Source organism: Nerophis lumbriciformis, linkage group LG38 (assembly GCF_033978685.3).
Source record: "Nerophis lumbriciformis linkage group LG38, RoL_Nlum_v2.1, whole genome shotgun sequence".
NCBI classification, from domain to species: Eukaryota; Metazoa; Chordata; class Actinopteri; order Syngnathiformes; family Syngnathidae; genus Nerophis; species Nerophis lumbriciformis.
In genome coordinates, this window is record NC_084585.2 from 8,122,463 (window position 1) to 8,141,611 (window position 19,149).

The 19,149-nt window shown below is 42.3% G+C and overlaps 1 protein-coding gene across 1 annotated transcript in view; it reads right to left on the reverse strand.

The window, feature by feature from the left end:
- adamts9 (ADAM metallopeptidase with thrombospondin type 1 motif, 9) overlaps positions 1-19,149 on the reverse strand; it is a 135,983-nt gene that overhangs the window by 39,892 nt on the left and 76,942 nt on the right. The window contains exons 17-18 of the mRNA XM_061932261.1: positions 14,722-14,888; positions 5,841-5,970 (exon numbers count right to left, since the gene is read on the reverse strand). Coding sequence (XP_061788245.1) covers positions 5,841-5,970; positions 14,722-14,888 — 297 coding nt within the window. The remainder of the gene's footprint in view (positions 1-5,840; positions 5,971-14,721; positions 14,889-19,149) is intronic.

Here is a 19,149-nt window from a genome sequence, read left to right on the forward strand (position 1 = left end):
ACCAAAAGTGGCCCACTCGGCTCACCAGGGTGAGCCCCACCCCTTTCGTGAGCGCACTGCGCGCGGAGTGACCCCTGTTACGCGCCCCCGGCCACGGGGGTGGCGGGCAGGTAAGCTGCTTACCTGCTGCGCGTGACGCCGGCCGCGGCGAAGGCGGACGAGGCGGGGTGTCGGTGCGGTGGGCGCGGTGGTGACCCTGGACGTGCGTCGGGCCCTTCTCGCGGATCACCTCAGCTACGGCTCCCGGTGGGGCCCTCTCGGGGGAAGGGGCCTCGGTCCCGGTCCCTTTTCCGCTCCGTAAAAGTGTCCATCTCTTTTTTTTTTCTTCTTCTGTTGTGGCATATGCAGCAGGTGCCTGCTCGTTTTTCGTATGTGGGTAACAACATTTAACTATTTATATATATTTCCGAATTGTTTTAACTGCCACCCGCCTGAATCTATTTAAAATCTAATTTTTTTTTATTTCAACCGCCCGACCCGACCCGCGGATAAAATCTAATTTTTTTTTTATTTCAACCGCCCGACCCGCGGATAATCCGCGGTTGTGTCCGCAAACCGCGCATCTCTACTGTCCGGAGACTCGCTATGAAAGCGCTAAAAACTACCGGTACAACAGAGATCTCGGGAAGAATGCAGTGTCGAAGTGGAGCCACGTAAATGAGACCGCTTGAAGATGATCTGTAAAACATAATCTATGCAACATTTTGACCAAGGAGCCGCCATTACATGTTATGTAGACTACCGGGAAGTGTTTTAAATGTAGAAAAAAAAAATCATAAAACTACTCCTTTAATGCACCTTATAATCTGGTGCGCCTTTTGTATGAAAATAAACCTGAATAGACCCGCTCATAGGCAGTGCGCCTTATAACCCGGTGCGCCCTATGGTCCGAAAAATACAGTACTCTAAAATTAAATTTACTTCACATACCAGAATTGGAACTCTTTCATATCCAAAGGACCACCTGTATACACAATGCTTTGCGTGTATGAAATAAACTACCATTTACCTAATCATTTGAATTTCTGATTGATAACTATCGAAATGTGTTTGTTATTACTACTACTTATATCCTTCTCTGAATTTAGTGCATATTTTGTCCAGTGTGAGAGAACAAATCAAACCTCATGGGCTGAATGAAATAAAGTACCGTATTTTCCAGACCATAGGGTGCACCGGATTATAAGGCGCAATTTTTTTATAATTTTTCATATACAAACCCCGTTTCCATATGAGTTGGGAAATTGTGTTAGATGTAAATATAAACGGAATACAATGATTTGCAAATCATTTTCAACCCATATTCAGTTGAATATGCTACAAAGACAACATATTTGATGTTCAAACTGATAAACATTTTTTTTTTTTTGCAAATAATCATTAACTTTAGAATTTGATGCCAGCAACACGTGACAAAGAAGTTGGGAAAGGCGGCAATAAATACTGATAAAGTTGAGGAATGCTCGTCAAACACTTATTTGGAACATCCCACAGGTGTGCAGGCTAATTGGGAACAGGTGGGTGCCATGATTGGGTATAAAAACGGCTTCCCAAAAAATGCTCAGTCTTTCACAAGAAAGGATGGGGCGAGGTACACCCCTTTGTCCACAACTGCGTGAGCAAATAGTCAAACAGTTTAAGAACAACGTTTCTCAAAGTGCAATTGCAAGAAATTTAGGGATTTCAACATCTACGGTCCATAATATCATCAAAAGGTTCAGTGAATCTGGAGAAATCACTCCACGTAAGCGGCATGGCCGGAAACCAACATCGAATGACCGTGACCTTCGATCCCTCAGACGGCACTGTATCAAAAACCGACATCAATCTCTAAAAGGATATCACCACATGGGCTCAGGAACACTTCAGAAAACTACTGTCACTAAATACAGTTGGTCGCCACATCTGTAAGTGCAAGTTAAAGCTCTACTATGCAAAGCGAAAGCCATTTATCAACAACACCCAGAAACGCTGCCGGCTTCTCTGGGCCCGAGATCATCTAAGATGGACTCATGCAAAGTGGAAAAGTGTTCTGTGGTCTGACACGTCCACATTTCAAATTGTTTTTGAAAATATTCGACATCGTGTCATCCGGACCAAAGGGCAAGCGAACCATCCATACTGTTATCGACACAAAGTTCAAAAGCCAGCATCTGTGATGGTATGGGGGTGCATTAGTGCCCAAGGCATGGGTAACTTACACATCTGTGAAGGCACCATTAATGCTGAAAGGTACATACAGGTTTTGGAACAACATATGGACGCCCCTGCTTATTTCAGCAAGACAATGCCAAGCCACATTCAGCACGTGCTACAACAGCGTGGCTTCGTAAAAAAAAGGGTGCGGGTACTTTCCTGGCTCGCCTGCAGTCCAGACCTGTCTCCCATCGAAAATGTGTGGCGCATTATGAAGCGTAAAATACGATAGCGGAGACCCCGGACTGTTGAACGACTGAAGCTCTACATAAAACAAGAATGGGAAAGAACTCCACTTTCAAAGCTTCAACAATTAGTTTCCTCAGTTCCCAATCGTTTATTGAGTGTTGTTAAAAGAAAAGGTGATGTAACACAGTAGTGAACATGCCCTTTCCCAACTACTTTGGCACGTGCTGCAGCCATGAAATTCTAAGTTGATTATTATTTGCAAAAAAAAATAAAGTTTATGAGTTTGAACATCAAATATATTGTCTTTGTAGTGCATTCAATTGAATATGGGTTGAAGAGGATTTGCAAATCATTGTATTCCGTTTATATTTACATCTAACACAATTTCCCAACTCATATGGACACGGGGTTTGTATAAGGCGCACCGGATTATAGCGTGCATTAAAGGAGCCATATTATTATATATTTGATTCTAAATGTAAAAGACTTCCTTGTGGTCTACATAACATGTAATGGTGGTTCTTTGGTCAAAATGTTGCATAGATGATGTTTTACAGATCATCATCAAGCCGCTTTCTGACAGTCGCTTCAGGTTGCGTAATTTTGTTGGCGGTCTTATTTACGTGGCTCACCTTCGGCCGCGTCTTCTCCCCGTCATCTTTGTTGTAGCGGTGTAGCGTGCAAGGATGGGAGTGGAAGAAGTGTCTTTGGGTGAATAATGTAAACTCACTACACCGGTATGTTTTAGTGCTTCAATGGCGAGTTTACTGACAGATATAAGTAAGAACTTTACACTCCTTTACATTAGAAATGGCAACAGCGGAGGATGAATGTCCCATAACAAGTAGATAGAGAAAAAGAAGCTTATCGACTATGGTGTCGGCACGGACTACAAAGGGACTTATGCAGATCCCAAATACAGATCAGCAGGTACCAGAAGATAAGAATAGTTGCTTTTACATAATATTGCGAAACAAAACGCCAGATAATATGTCTTACCTTATACACACACCATAATAATACTTGATGTTGAAGCACAGTACAATCAATCAGGCTATAAAGCCGCACCAGCTATATAGCTTACCAAAGTCCTACTAAAACATGTTGATAGATTTTTGAGTGCCTTGTGTAATGTTCTATATTTTCAATGTAACTTACACAATGTTGGTGTTGTTTACTTGAGTCATATTGCAGTCTACACGTATCTCTTATGTGTGACTGCCAATTTACTGGTCACACGTATCATTTCACCATGTACCAAATAAAATAGCTTCGAGGTCGGTAAGCAAAACCAGAATTATTCCGTACATTAAGCGCACTGTAGAGTTTTGAGGGGGGAAAAAAAGGATTTCAAGTAGGGATGTCCCGATCCGATATTTGGATCGGATCGGCCGCCGATATTTGCAAAAAAATGCGTATCGGCAAGGCATGGGAAAATGCCGATCCAGATCCAGTTAAAAAAAAAGCTCCGCTCCGTGTTTTCCAAAGCACCTATTTAAATAGTACATTCCACTTTTCTGCTGCTCCCTAATTTCCGTTCCGCATTTTCCAGCACACCTTCAACACATCCACAGGTCTGTGGATTCTCACGCAGTTGCTTTTAGCTGCTGGCATTACACGACAAGCTCTTCTCACTCTTTCCTGTGTCTCCCTCTCACAGACAGCAAGCGCACCTTCTTACACACGTCACATACTGTCACGTCATACGTCACATACTGTCGTGTCATACGTCACATACGTATACGTCCTCCCCGAGCAGAGAGGTAGCAGCATGGTTAACGTTAGCTGTGATGCTAGCGCAGCCGTGTGACCAACGTTCTCTCTAAGGTGCGCGCTTGTGCAATTGCGCACTGTTTAAACGTCCTCTGCGCATAGCAATTATATGCCACGCACAAAATCAAATAAAAAAACAAGCGCATAACAATTTTCGACACACGGACACGACAGAGAAAACAGTTTTCGTCATCATTGTTCAAATATTGTGACGTCTGTCGAGACGCTTATCTCCGTTCGGTGCCACACGTCCACACCATCAAAATGCTGAGGCAAAAATTTCCAGATCAACACTGTATGAAAAAATTAGTGATTTTTTTAGTTGTGATTTCCTTCTCTGCATGAAAGTTTAAAAGTAGCATATATTAATGCAGTATGAAGAAGAATGTTTTAATGTAGACATGCAAGCCTTGAAAGAAAATGTTGAAAATCAAGACTACATTTCCTGCAAATGGATGCATTTCTACCCTATATTTTAACTTTAGATTTATTCTCATATCAAACTCTTTTGGCTGTCTTTTTGACACTTACATCCGGCGCCCCCCTCCACACCCTGGATTATAAATAATGTAAATAATTCAATGTGATTATCTTGTGTGATGACTGTATTATGATGATAGTATATATCTGATAGTATATATCTGTATCATGAATCAATTTAAGTGGACCCCGACTTAAACAAGTTGAAAAACTTATTGGGGTGTTACCATTTAGTGGTCAATTGTACGGAATATGTACTTCACAGTCCAACCTACTAATAAAAGTCTCAATCAATCAATCAAAACACATAGAATCATCATACTGCTGTGATTATATGCATCAAGTGTTCATTCAAGGCTAAAGCAAAATATCGAGATATATATCGTGTATCGCAATATGGCCTTAAAATATTGCAATATTAAAAAAAGGCCATATCGCCCAGCCCTAGTTCAATGATGCCATTTCTGTTTGTCATGTATAATTTTGTCTATTTTGTGTTTATCCTTGAATAAACAGGTCAGTTTCTTGTTACCAACCATTGTGTATTATTCAAACTCCCCTAATTCAGCTGGCTAGTTGTTATCAAGAGTACTAAAACCCTTTTCAACATGATTCTGACAACTAAGTAGGCTAAATAACTTTAAACTTTAATACATGCTCGGATAGGCCATTATCGGTCAGTATCGGTATCGGTCAGTATCAGTATCGGATCGGAAGTGCAAAAACAATATCGGTATCGGATCGGAAGTGCAAAAACCTGGATCGGGACATCCCTAATTTCAAGTGCGCCTTATAGTCCGGAACATACGGTAATCACTGCAAGACGATATGGTACCAAGTTGTTTTTTTTGTTTTTTTACAACCAAACTCTATGAGATATATATTTTGGCAGACTGTCATAATAAATAGAAAATCTGGGAGTCCCTGCATTTTGTTCAGGCAGGTCAGTGCCAAGACGGGGATTAAGGGACTGACAAAGTGTTTGAGTCATGAGTCATAGAAAGTTTACCTGTAATTCACCCCTGCACACCCACATACTTTATGCTCACAGAGCTCCACAGACGGTAATTTGCAGCAGGTCTCTATGAAGATGATCCAATCTATGCATCTCGCACGAGCCTGCCAAGTTTAGCTATACCTTGTTCTATGTGCCCATAACTGAATGGTGCTTGAATCCAAATCCTCTGTTTCATCTCTCTTACCTTGGCACAGGCGGCTGCACTCCTGCCACGGACCATAGGCATCCCAGAGGAACTGCTGAGGTTTATCCTCTATGGGGATGTTGAAGGAGTACCTGACATCTGGGTTGTAAAGGTTCCCCACAGACAGCACCTACCATGAAGATATACATTTAAAACAGCTTGAAAGCAGGATCGTAACATCGCACACAAGGAGAAAACAAGCGTTCACGTGTTCTCAGGGCATTCAATTGATCGCAACTGGACTGTCTGGTTTGTCTCTGGTTAGGCTTCATCAAGTCATGCTCATAGACTTAGTTTGTTTAGATCTAGTCTTAGCCTTTGGTCAGATCTAAATCCAAAATCCCAAATATTTGCACTTAAACACCAGGAGGGTGTGCCTGCGCAAGGATGGTGCTGTCCTATTGTAGTGAGAAAAACAAACAAAAGCGAGTTTACATGTACATCTATGCCAGACATGGGCAAATTAAGGCCCGGGGGCCGCACACCGCTCGTTAAGATATTTAATCTGGCCTGCCGGACATTCCCAAATATTTTTTTTAGATCTTTATGATGGAAAGTGTAGCTACCATTATGATGTGCAGCAGGCCCGGCCCTAACCAATCTGGCGCCCTAGGCAAGATTTTAGGTGGCGCCCCCCCACATCGGCAGTGAAGTGTATATACTCACAAGAAACCGAATAGCTTTGTCTTTGACCTTTTTTTTTTTACTTACAACTATACCTAATATATAAAGGGGTGGAAAGGTGACTATTACCTGCAGGGCAAACATTAGTTAACCAGAAGGCAATAACAATGTAAACAAAAAACACCTGCTTAAAAGATCTAATACAAATGTCCCTGAGGAATGTAAGGTGGGAGTACTGTAATTACCTAACGTTACATTATTATTTTCCATAACAATTTAGCCCCCTCCACAATATTAACCCGACGTTAAAACAGAACTAGCTATTTATTGATTAGCAATTGCCGAATCATGTAACATTAGCTTAATGCTAAAAAGCCAGGTTACTATCACATTCTGTAACAGACAAATAATGTCATGTAGGCTAACGTTACCTACCTGCTACCTCTGTCTTTTCTCGTTTCTCCCCTCTTCTTTTCTCTTTTTTCTTCCCTGGGCACCTGACAGTTTTGGCCGTTTTGACATCTTGTGTTGATTTTTTGATGTGGTGACGTCCAAAAAGAGTCATGATACGGGAAGGGAGGGGGCGCAACATTTGTGGCACTGGCGTGGCGCCCCCTGATGGACGGCGCCCTTAGCATTTGCCTATACGGCCTATGCCACGGGCCGGCCCTGATGTGCAGTGATGTTTACAAATGACCGTAAGTCTTGAACTATACAAAGTATTTCAGTGGTTGGAATCTGCGCTTTTGCGTAATATACTAGTTACTATGGTAATCTAATTAGTTCCTATGGTAATCTAGGTCAGAGCAGTTTAGACGAGGCACCAAGCAGTGTGGCTGGGGAGCGTTTCCAGCAGTGACGTGCAGTCACTAGAGGCAGGTGAGGCGGCGCCTCACCTGCCATCATGGAAAGAAAAAAATAAAAAAAATAAAAAAATATATATTAAATTGTTAAATGTATCCAGTGATTATACTATAAAGTTATTTTCCATTTAACTTCACCAGTTTTAGATTATTTTTATTCAAAATCGCTGAATTTTCACATTTGCCGTTCAAATACTGAGAAGAGACGGTGCGGTGAACAGCAGCAGCCAGTCGAGGCACGTCACTCAGTGCCTCAACATGGACGGACTCGGCTAACTGCTGGTCTGCTGTGCAGTGAGACCGTATTGCTATATGAACTATATTATACATTCCCATAGTTTAGTTAGCTGAGGTATATAATGTACAGTGTATTTTGTCAACAACTGTATGTGTGTAAAGTATTTCTTGTGCTGAGCGATCATAAAACGGCTGCAAAAGACGCACTGGCTGATGCTCGCCTCCTGCACCCCCGCCGTAGAATGCACGGCAAACCCTGACGGGAGTGTTATATCAACTAAAGCCCACACTTAAACTTTCCACGTGCAAGATTGAATCTATTTAAAAAAGTTATTTCATAAGAAGCCAAAAAGTGCAAAAACAATAATGTTCGTGTTGGAGGAGTTGTGAATGACTGCAGGGCCACAACATTAGGTACACTACACCTGCAGACTGCAGGTGTACCTAATTCACAACTCCTCCAACACGAACATTATTGTTTTTGCACTTTTTGGCTTCTTATTAAATAACTTTTGTAACCTATTTTTATGGGCTTTCCTCTTTGTGATGTAAAGTTCCTGTTATGCGCTGTTATACAGTATATGCCTTGAGCTCTTATTTTGAAGGCGCTAAGAGCGGAAGTGATGTCACGTTGCGGAGGTTTTTGAAAGAAGGTAAATAAAGTGGTCCTCGTGTAAACTGGAGCCTCCGTGTTTGTTATTTTGTAGTTTCATACAGTATAGGCGACATTTATAAACCCTCGGTTACACTTTTTTAAATAGATTCAATCTTGCACGTGGAAAGTTGAAGTGAGGGCTTTAGTTGATATAACACTCCCATCAGGGGGTTCATTAATCCAGCACAACAGCGGCGCATTCATAAGTAAAGGTAAGACCATAATAACGTTTTTTTATTAAATGTGCTTTTTTGTGTGCTACAGTTTGTATGTGTAAAGTTAAAATTAAGTTAAAGTACCAATGATTGTCACACACACACTAGGTGTGGTGAAATTTGTCCTCTGCATTTGACCCATCCCCTTGACCACCCCCTGGGAGGTGAGGGGAGCAGTGGGCAGCAGCGGCGCCGCGCCCGGGAATCATTTTTGGTGATTTAACCCCCAATTCCAACCCTTGATGCTGAGTGCCAAGCAGGGAAGAATGCTGGTATGAGCTTTTAAACATAACCCGTTAACTGCTGCCAATCAAATGGTGAATAAGATACTCTTTAGGGTTCATATGTTTGTAAATCTGACTGTGATGAAGTCAGTGCCTCACCAGCCATCAACCTCACCGCACGTCACTGGTTTCCAGAGTGTTTCTAGAGCGACCATCCTGAAATGCGGGTGTCAGAGACAGACGTGGAAGGAGATTTTTACAAGAAAGTTCTAAAGGTTAGTGATATATCAGATGTATCAGATATTAAGTGGGGGTTTTGTTACCCTTCGCGTTCATATTTTGCTGTGTTTGTTGCATTTTTGTTGCGTTTCGCTTGATTGTAAAATATGTCGATCGAGAGGGGGTGTGACGTTCATATGTTGTCAATATTCAGTATTTTATCCTTCATAGTTAATATTGTAAATCCCACATTCTTTATTTTCATGTACATTCTGGGTGTCTCATTCAGTAAAAAAAATGTAAAATTCCATTCCGTTTTTTAAGGCGGTCTGTCCATAACGTTTTGAGCATTCAATCAGACATTATTGTGATGTTTTGTATTAGTGTTCCTAAAAATCAGATATACCCCCAGACACATTTTTTTCTCTAAATCTGCCCCCCCCCCCCCCGAGTCAAAATAATTGCCCAGGTCTGGTCTATGCCATTGACAGTCCTCAGCATGGAGTCACCGATTCTGTTCATAACTTTTATGGACAGAATTTCTAGGCGCAGTGAAGGCGTTGAGGGGATCCGGTTTGGTGGCTGCAGGATTAGGTCTCTGCTTTTTGCAGATGATGTGGTCCTGATGGCTTCATCTGGCCAGGATCTTCAGCTCTCGCTGGATCGGTTCGCAGCCGAGTGTGAAGCGACTGGGATGAGAATCAGCACCTCCAAGTCCGAGTCCATGGTTCTCGCCCGGAAAAGGGTGGAGTGCCATCTCCGGGTTGGGGAGGAGACCCTGCCCCAAGTGGAGGAGTTCAAGTACCTCGGAGTCTTGTTCACGAGTGAGGGAAGAGTGGATCGTGAGATCGACAGGCGGATCGGTGCGGCGTCTTCAGTAATGCGGACGCTGTATCGATCCGTTGTGGTGAAGAAGGAGCTGAGCCGGAAGGCAAAGCTCTCAATTTACCGGTCGATCTACGTTCCCATCCTCACCTATGGTCATGAGCTTTGGGTTATGACCGAAAGGACAAGATCACGGGTACAAGCAACCGAAATGAGTTTTCTCCGCCGGGTGGCAGGGCTCTCCCTTAGAGATAGGGTGAGAAGCTCTGTCATCCGGGGGGAGCTCAAAGTAAAGCCGCTGCTCCTCCACATCGAGAGGAGCCAGATGAGGTGGTTCGGGCATCTGGTCAGGATGCCACCCGATCGCCTCCCTCGGGAGGTGTTTAGGGCATGTCCGACCGGTAGGAGGCCACGGAGAAGACCCAGGACACGTTGGGAAGACTATGTCTCCCGGCTGGCCTGGGAACGCCTCGGGATCCCCCGGGAGGAGCTGGACGAAGTGGCTGGGGAGAGGGAAGTCTGGGCTTCCCTGCTTAGGCTGCTGCCCCCGCGACCCGACCTCGGATAAGCGGAAGAAGATGGATGGATGGATGGATGGAGCATGGAGTTATTGTGTGGCAGAACGATCGCTGTGGATCGACTACTGCCAGTCCAAAATAGTCGGAATCATCCATGTTAGCCTTCCGTTCAGTTGTAAACAAATATCACAAAGGAGCATCTGTCACTGGAGTGTTTGTAACTCCTTTTTGTTGGAGGCTAAATTGCTGAGTATTTTAGGATTGGTTGAAAGGACAGTGTTGTATGTGGGAGATAGGTGGTGTTGCAGACCAGGGATGGTTTTTCAACCTTGACATAGATGGCCTCCCTCACTCCTCTTTCCTACCATCCGTTCTCCATGTCAAGAACCTGTACATGTTTTGTTCTCATAGAAGTGCTGTTTCCCCTTGAGGTGAATGTAGACAGTTGAGTTTTGGCCTAAAGAGTTTGCCCGTCTATGCTGGGCCATACGTCGACTTAGTGGTCGTTTTGTTTCCCCCAATGTATGAATCAGTGCATTCATCAATACACTGGATAAACGCTTGGACACACGTTCTCATTCAATGCGTTTTCTTTATTTTCATGACTATTTACATTGTAGATTGTCACTGAAGGCATCCAAACAATGAATGAACACATGTGGAGTTATGTACTTAACAAAAAAAGGTGAAATAACTGAAATCATGTTTTATATTTTAGTTTCTTCAAAATAGCCATCCTGTGCTCTGATTACTGCTTTGCACACTCTTGGCATTCTCTCCATGAGCTGCAAGAGGGAGTCACCTGAAATGGTTTCCACTTCACAGGTGTGCTTGAAACTCATGGCGAGAATGCCAAGAGTGTGCAAAGCAGTAATCAAAGCAAAGGGTGGCTATTTTGAAGAAACTAGAATACAAAACATGTTTTCAGTTATTTCACCTTTTTTTTGTTAAGTACATAACTCCACATGTGTTCATTCATAGTTTTGATGCCTTCAGTGACAATCTACAATGTAAATAGTCATGAAAATGGTGAAGTGGTGTCCAAACTTTTGGCCTGTACTGTACATCAGATTGTTTTTGTGGGTGTGGGGTGTCCGGTCTTAAAGGGGAACATTATCACCAGACCTATGTAAGCGTCAATATATACCTTGATGTTGCAGAAAAAAGACCATATATTTTTTTACAGATTTCCGAACTCTAAATGGGTGAATTTTGGCGAATTAAACGCCTTTCTATTATTCGCTCTCGGAGCGATGACGTCACATCGGGAAGCAATCCGCCATTTTCTCAAACACCGAGTCAAATCAGCTCTGTTATTTTCCGTTTTTTCGACTGTTTTCCGTACCTTGGAGACATCATGCCTCGTCTGTGTGTTGTCGTAGGGTGTAACAACACGAACAGGGACGGATTCAAGTTGCACCAGTGGCCCAAAGATGCCAAAGTGGCAAGAAATTGGACGTTTGTTCCGCACACTTTACCGACGAAAGCTATGCTACGACAGAGATGGCAAGAATGTGTGGATATCCTGCGACACTCAAAGCAGATGCATTTCCAACGATAAAGTCAAAGAAATCTGCCGCCAGACCCCCATTGAATCTGCCGGAGTGTGTGAGCAATTCAGGGACAAAGGACCTCGCTAGCACGGCAAGCAATGGCGGCAGTTTGTTCCCGCAGACGAGCAAGCTAAACCCCCTGGATGTCTTGGCTCACACCGTCCCTTATGCCACCGAAGATGATCAAGAGAAGAATATCGACCCTAGCTTCCCTGGCCTGCTGACATCAACTCCAAAACTGGACAGATCAGCTTTCAGGAAAAGAGCGCGGAAGAGGGTATGTCTACAGAATATATTAATTGATGAAAATTGGGCTGTCTGCACTCTCAAAGTGCATGTTGTTGCCAAATGTATTTCAGAAGCTGTAAACCTAGTTCGTAGTTGTTAGTTTCCTTTAATGCCAAACAAACACATACCAATCGTTGGTTAGAAGGCGATCGCCGAATTCATCCTCGCTTTCTCCCGTGTCGCTGGCTGTCGTGTCGTTTTCGTCGGTTTTCGCTTGCATACGGTTCAAACCGATATGTCTCAATAGCTTCAGTTTCTTCTTCAATTTCGTTTTCGCTACCTGCCTCCACACTACAACCATCCGTTTCAATACATGCGTAATCTGTTGAATCGCTTAAGCCGCTGAAATCCGAGTCTGAATCCGAGCTAATGTCGCTATAGCTTGCTGTTCTATGCGCCATGTTTGTTTGTGTTGGCTTCACTATGTGACGTCACAGGAAAATGGACGGGTGTATATAACGATGGTTAAAATCAGGCACTTTGAAGCTTTTTTTTAGGGATATTGCGTGATGGGTAAAATTTTGAAAAAAAACTTCGAAAAATAAAATAAGCCACTGGGAACTGATTTTTTAATGGTTTTAACCCTTCTGAAATTGTGATAATGTTCCCCTTTAAGAATGCACTAGTCCAGCGTTTCTCAAAGTGTGGGGCGCGCCCCACTGGTGGGGAATAGAGACATGACAGGTGGGGCGCGAGGAACGGGAGGAAATTTCACTTTAAATTTTTATTTTTATTATTATATTCTTAGATTATTTTTTTTTTACTATGCTTTCATTTTCTATACACACTGTAAATCACTTTGTGATTCTGTCTGTGAAATCCGCTATATAAATAAATGGAAATTACCGGTACTTATTTTTACTGTAGGCTTTAAATTTCTCGGTAGGAGCGAAAGTTTGACAGACATAGCAACAGTAACTAATGGGGGCGGGGCTAAGCGGAACAAACTTTCGCGCGGATGGGTAGCAGGCTAATGTGTGGATCACAATTACACAAATATATACATTTGTGACTCACACCTCAAATGTCGTCGAGCCAGAGCCAGCGCCTGCAGAGAAACACAAATCTGACGGGCACACACTGTGTCATTCACCGGGAAACAGCTCAGCCCCGAACTCAATGAGGTTTTAACAGATGTTGTGAGCGCGGTAAATTTGATCAAAACACGACCACTGAAAGTGCGACTGTTCTCTGCACTGTGTGAGGAAATGGGAGCTGATCATACAGCAGTGCTGTTTCACAGTGAAGCAAGGTGGCTCTCCTGGGGAAAAGTGCTGTCACTTGCCCTGTCTTGCCAAATGCATAGCTCCTCCTTTTTTTTTTTGCAAAGATTGCAAAGTGGCACTTTTATTTTATTTATTATTGAACTTGATGCAAGTTATTTGATTTATTATTGAACTTGATGCAAGTTATAACACTTTTTTAAATTTATTATTGAACTTGATGCAAGTTATAACACTTTTTTTGATTTACCGGTATTATTGAACTTGATGCAAGTTATAACACTTTTTTTGATTTATTATTGAACTTGATGCAAGTTATAACACTTTTGTTTGATTTATTATTGAACTTGATGCAAGTTATAAAACTTTTGTTTGATTTATTATTGAACTTGATGCAAGTTATAACACTTTTTTTGATTTATTATTGAACTTGATGCAAGTTATTTGATTTATTATTGAACTTGATGCAAGTTATAACACTTTTTTTGATTTATTATTGAACGTGATGCAAGTTATAACACTTTTTTTGATTTATTATTGAACTTGATGCAAGTTATTTGATTTATTATTGAACTTGATGCAAGTTATAACACTTTTTTTGATTTATTATTGAACGTGATGCAAGTTATAACACTTTTTTTGATTTATTATTGAACTTGATGCAAGTTATAACACTTTTTTTGATTTATTATTGAACTTGATGCAAGTTATAACACTTGTTTTGATTTATTATTGAACTTGATGCAAGTTATAACACTTTTGTTTTATTTATTATTGAACTTGATGCAAGTTATACCACAACTGCACAGTTATTTTATTTATTATTGAACTTGATGTTATTTTATGTTATTGAGTTTGAATGTATACAACTTGATGTTCAATAAATTTGAAAATGTTAAAGCTTGGCATTAGCGCTCTGTTGGGGCGATGGGGGCAGGTGGGGCTTGAAAACTCCCCCTTGTCCAAAGTGGGGGATGACAAAAAAAGTTTGAGAACCACTGCACTAGTATCTGTCTCAGGGTGTTGTCAGATAGACCTGATACATATGGAATGACAACATTCTTGCGTGGATTGAAAGCCCTGAGAATACAATGACCTGAATGAATGAGGACATCCATGGACAAGCTTTAACTTGGATTTGATGCCAATTTAATCTTTAGCTTTACATTTCCTGCAAATGTATTCAAAATGTGCATTTCTAAACATCATTACTGGGTAAGTACCGTATTTTTCGGAGTATAAGTCGCACCGGAGTATAAGTCGCACCTGCCGAAAATGCATAATAAAGAAGGAAAAAAACATATATAAGTTGCACTGGAGCACGGCCAAATTATGAAAAAAACTGCGACTTATAGTACGGAAAATACGGTAAATACAATGTTTACATGTCAATGAAGCAAACAGTCATTACCATAGTCTCCAAAAGAAAGGAGTTACCTGGACAATGATCTCCTCCTCGATGCGCTCGGTACAATTGATCCTCTCAACAACATGGTCGGAGCCACTGTACTCGATGACAGCGTTCCCCACTTTAATTTCCCTTTTGAACATGCTGACTACAAACTCTCCGTTAAGCAGGAACTCTCCGCGGCTATTTGAGATGGCTGCAGGGACACAGAAAGAAGGGATGACGTACTACAAAAGGCCCACATTGAGTCATATTCCACCTGGGATATATAGTTTATTATTCTTCGGTCAATGGTCAACAAAATAAACAAACAGTTGTACATTCATAGATTGAAAATGAAAATGTTGCAGACCGAAAGGGTTTAGGCTGAAGTTGAACACTTATAGCGCCTAACCCTATAAACAATGTCAAGTACAAGATGAACTTCCGAAAATTATGAAATGTCTTTTGTACAACATATTATAAATACACATTATACACAATATGAACACTGTTCAATTATATACACAGTAAAGGCATGTGAAATATCCTTGTACACCTTTATACTATATACAAACAATTATACTTCCATTATTATTTATATCCCACATTTAGTATTTTAATTAACATTGATCATAGTATTAACTACTGTGTTTATTCAAGAGTGATATATTTTTCCAAGACATTGGTCTTAAAGTGTTTTTTAAATGTGTGAATGGACCTGGAACATTTTAAGGAATCATCCAAGCTGTTCCACAGTTGAACCCCCCCTGACAGAAAACACATCTACTTTTTAAGCTTGTTCTTATCTTAGCTTTCTGGAAGACAGCTGAACCTCTGAGGTCATAGGGATTCTCTCTGGGTTTGAACCTCTCCTGTAGACACCGAGGCAGCATGTGGTTATGAGCTTTGTACGTCACAATAGCAGCGTTGAGGTCAACAAGATCATGCAGTTTTAAGGTTTTTAATTTAATAAACAAGAGCATTGGTATGGTCATGATAATCTGCATAATTTACAATTCTAATCGCTTTCTTTTGAAGTAAGAATATAGAGTTGATGTTTGTTTTGTAATTGTTACCCCAGATTTCAACACAATAATTAAGATAAGGGAGTACGAAAGAATTATATAACATATTAAGAGCCTTTTGATTTACGGAGTTTTTGATTTTATGTAACATAGCAATATTTTTTGCCATCTTTGTCTTAAGTATATTTATGTACAGTTTCCAATTTAATTTATCATCTATATAGATTCCCAAAAATTTTGTTGAATACACCCTTTCTATCTCCATCCATCCATCCATCCATCCATCTTCTTCCGCTTATCCGAGGTCGGGTCGCGGGGGCAGCAGCTTAAGCAGGGAAGCCCAGACTTCCCTCTCCCCAGCCACTTCGTCCAGCTCTTCCTGTGGGACCCCGAGGCGTTCCCAGGCCAGCCGGGAGACATAGTCTTCCCAACGTGTCCTGGGTCTTCCCCGCGGCCTCCTACCGGTGGGACGTGCCCTAAGCACCTCCCTAGGGAGGCGTTCGGGTGGCATCCTGACCAGATGCCCGAACCACCTCATCTGGCTCCTCTCGATGTGGAGGAGCAGCGGATTTACTTTGAGCTCCCCCCGGATGGCAGAGCTTCTCACCCTATCTCTAAGAGAGAGCCCCGCCACCCAGCGGAGGAAACTCATTTCAGCCGCTTGTACCCGTGATCTTGTCCTTTCGGTCATAACCCAAAGCTCATGACCATAGGTGAGGATGGGAACGTAGATCGACCGGTAAATTGAGAGCTTTGCCTTCCGGCTCAGCTCCTTCTTCACCACAACGGATCGATACAGCGTCCGCATTACTGAAGACGCCGCACCGATCCGCCTGTCGATCTCACGATCCACTCTTCCCCCACTCGTGAACAAGACTCCGAGGTACTTGAACTCCTCCACTTGGGGCAAGATCTCCTCCCCAACCCGGAGATGGCACTCCACCCTTTTCCGGGCGAGAACCATGGACTCGGACTTGGAGGTGCTGATTCTCATCCCAGTCGCTTCACACTCGGCTGCGAACCGATCCAGTGAGAGCTGAAGATCCTGGCCAGATGAAGCCATCAGGACCTTTCTATCTCCATATCATCAATTCTTATATGACACTGTATGTTATTTTTCCTATTTCCAAAAATTATATATTTTGTTTTATTTAGGTTGATTGACAGTTTATTGGCATCAAACCGTTGCTTTAGTATATGGAGTTCGCTCTCTACAGTCTCTAAGAGTTGGCCAAGGTCTTGCCCAGATCAAACTAGCTTTACCTTACTGGAATAAAACTGCAGAAATCCAATAATTTCATCGGTACACAGTGTCATGTTTGTGTAATCATGTTTTGTTTTAAGTCATGTTTTGTTTAGTTTCTGGCTTTTCACTCCCTTGTCTTGTCACCATAGCAACCATTAGTTTTCACCTGTCACGTCACGCACCTGTTTCACGTTTTGAGTCACGCACCTGCTTTCACTAATCATGTCCATAGTATTTAAGTTCATTCATTTTCTGTTGTTCGTTCTGACGACTTCTGTCAAGACTTGCACTATGGCTTGGTTTGTTCTCCCGTGGTGCAAATGAAGCCATAGTCCAAGTCTTGACAGATGTCGTCAGAACGAACAACAGAAAATGAATGAACTTAAATACTATGGACATGATTAGTGAAAGCAGGTGCGTGACTCAAAACGTGAAACAGGTGCGTGACGTGACAGGTGAAAACTAATGGTTGCTATGGTGACAAGACAAGGGAGTGAAAAGCCAGAAACTAAACAAAACATGACTTAAAACAAAACATGATTCGTATTTTCCGCACTATAAGGCGCACCGGATTATTAGCCGCACCTTCTATGAATTACATATTTCATAATTTTGTCCACCAATAAGCCGCCCCGGACTATAAGCCGCGCCTACGCTGCGCTAAAGTGAATGTCAAAAAAACGCTGCGCTAAAGTGAATGTCAAAAAACCAGTCAGATAGTTCAGTCAAACTTTAATAATATATTGAAAACCAGCGTTCTAACAACTCTGTCCCAAAATGTACGCAAATGTGCAATCACAAACATAGTAAAATTCAAAATGGTGTAGAGCAATAGCAACATAATGTTGCTCGAACGTTAATGTCACAACACACAAAATAAACATAGCGCTCACCTTCTGAAGTTATTCTTCATTCGTAAATCCTTCGAATTCTTCGTCTTCGGTGTCCGAATTGAAAAGTTGCGCAAGCGTGGGATCCAAAAATGGCCGGCTCCGTCTCGTCGAAGTCATCGGATTCAGTGTCGCTGTTGTTGTGCAGCAGTTCTGTGAATCCTGCCTTCCGGAAAGCTCGGACCACAGTTGTGACCGAAATATCTGCCCAGGCATTTACGATCCACTGGCAAATGTTGGCGTATGTCGTCCGGCGCTGTCTGCCCGTCTTAGTGAAGGTGTGTTCGCCTTCGGAGCTGTGTGAAAAAAGCCACCCGGCCTCTTCGCGTAAACTTCCCTTAACCACTCGCTCATCTTTTCTTCATCCATCCATCCCTTCGAGTTAGCTTTTATGATGACGCCGGCTGGAAAGGTCTCTTTTGGCAAGGTCTTCCTTTTGAATATCACCATGGGTGGAAGTTAGCATGGCAAGCTAGAACCACAGTGAAGGATGACTTCTCATTCCCTGTGGTGCGAATATTCACCGTACGTGCTCCCGTTCCACAGTGCGGTTCACAGGAATATCAGTTGCTGTGAAATACGGTAGTAATCCGTGTGCGGATGGAGAGATTGCGTCTTTTTATGAACCGGATCCTTGTCGCGTAGTAGGAGCCATTTTGTGGTCTTTACAGATGTAAACAGGAAATGAAACGTACGGTGATATCCGCGCGTTTTTTCTTCTTCTTCCGGGGGCGGGTGGTTGCTTACAGTAGAAGAAGAAGCGCTTCCTGTTCTATGGGGGCGGGTGCTTTCCTTGGCGGTTGCTTGCGTAGAAGAAGAAGCGCTTCCTGTTCTACCGGGAAAAAAGATGGCGGCTGTTTACCGAAGTTGCGAGATCGAAACTTTATGAAAATGAATCGTAATAAAGCGCACCGGGTTATAAGGCGCACTGTCAGCTTTTGAGAAAAATTGTGGTTTTTAGGTGCGCCTTATAGTGCGGAAAATACGGTACACAAACATGACACACAGAAGGCTGAGCTAATTTTAGGACCAGCTCCATTATTTCCCGTGACAAACCGAATTAGACAGTAAGTAGGCAGAATGATTGCTTATTATTATTGAAGTATCATCCAGGCTTGTCCGGTCCTGTCCTGATTGCTGCACTCACTAACCCTAATGCAGTGCGTCTGATTCCCTGCCTTTAATTTCCCCCACCATTTCACACATTGTATAAATATAACTTTGCTTATTCATTCAGGCAGCGTCTTTTGATACTATCACTAAAAAAAAGAAAAGCGTGCAAAGATTGACGAGTATAGATTAAAAAAGCTATTG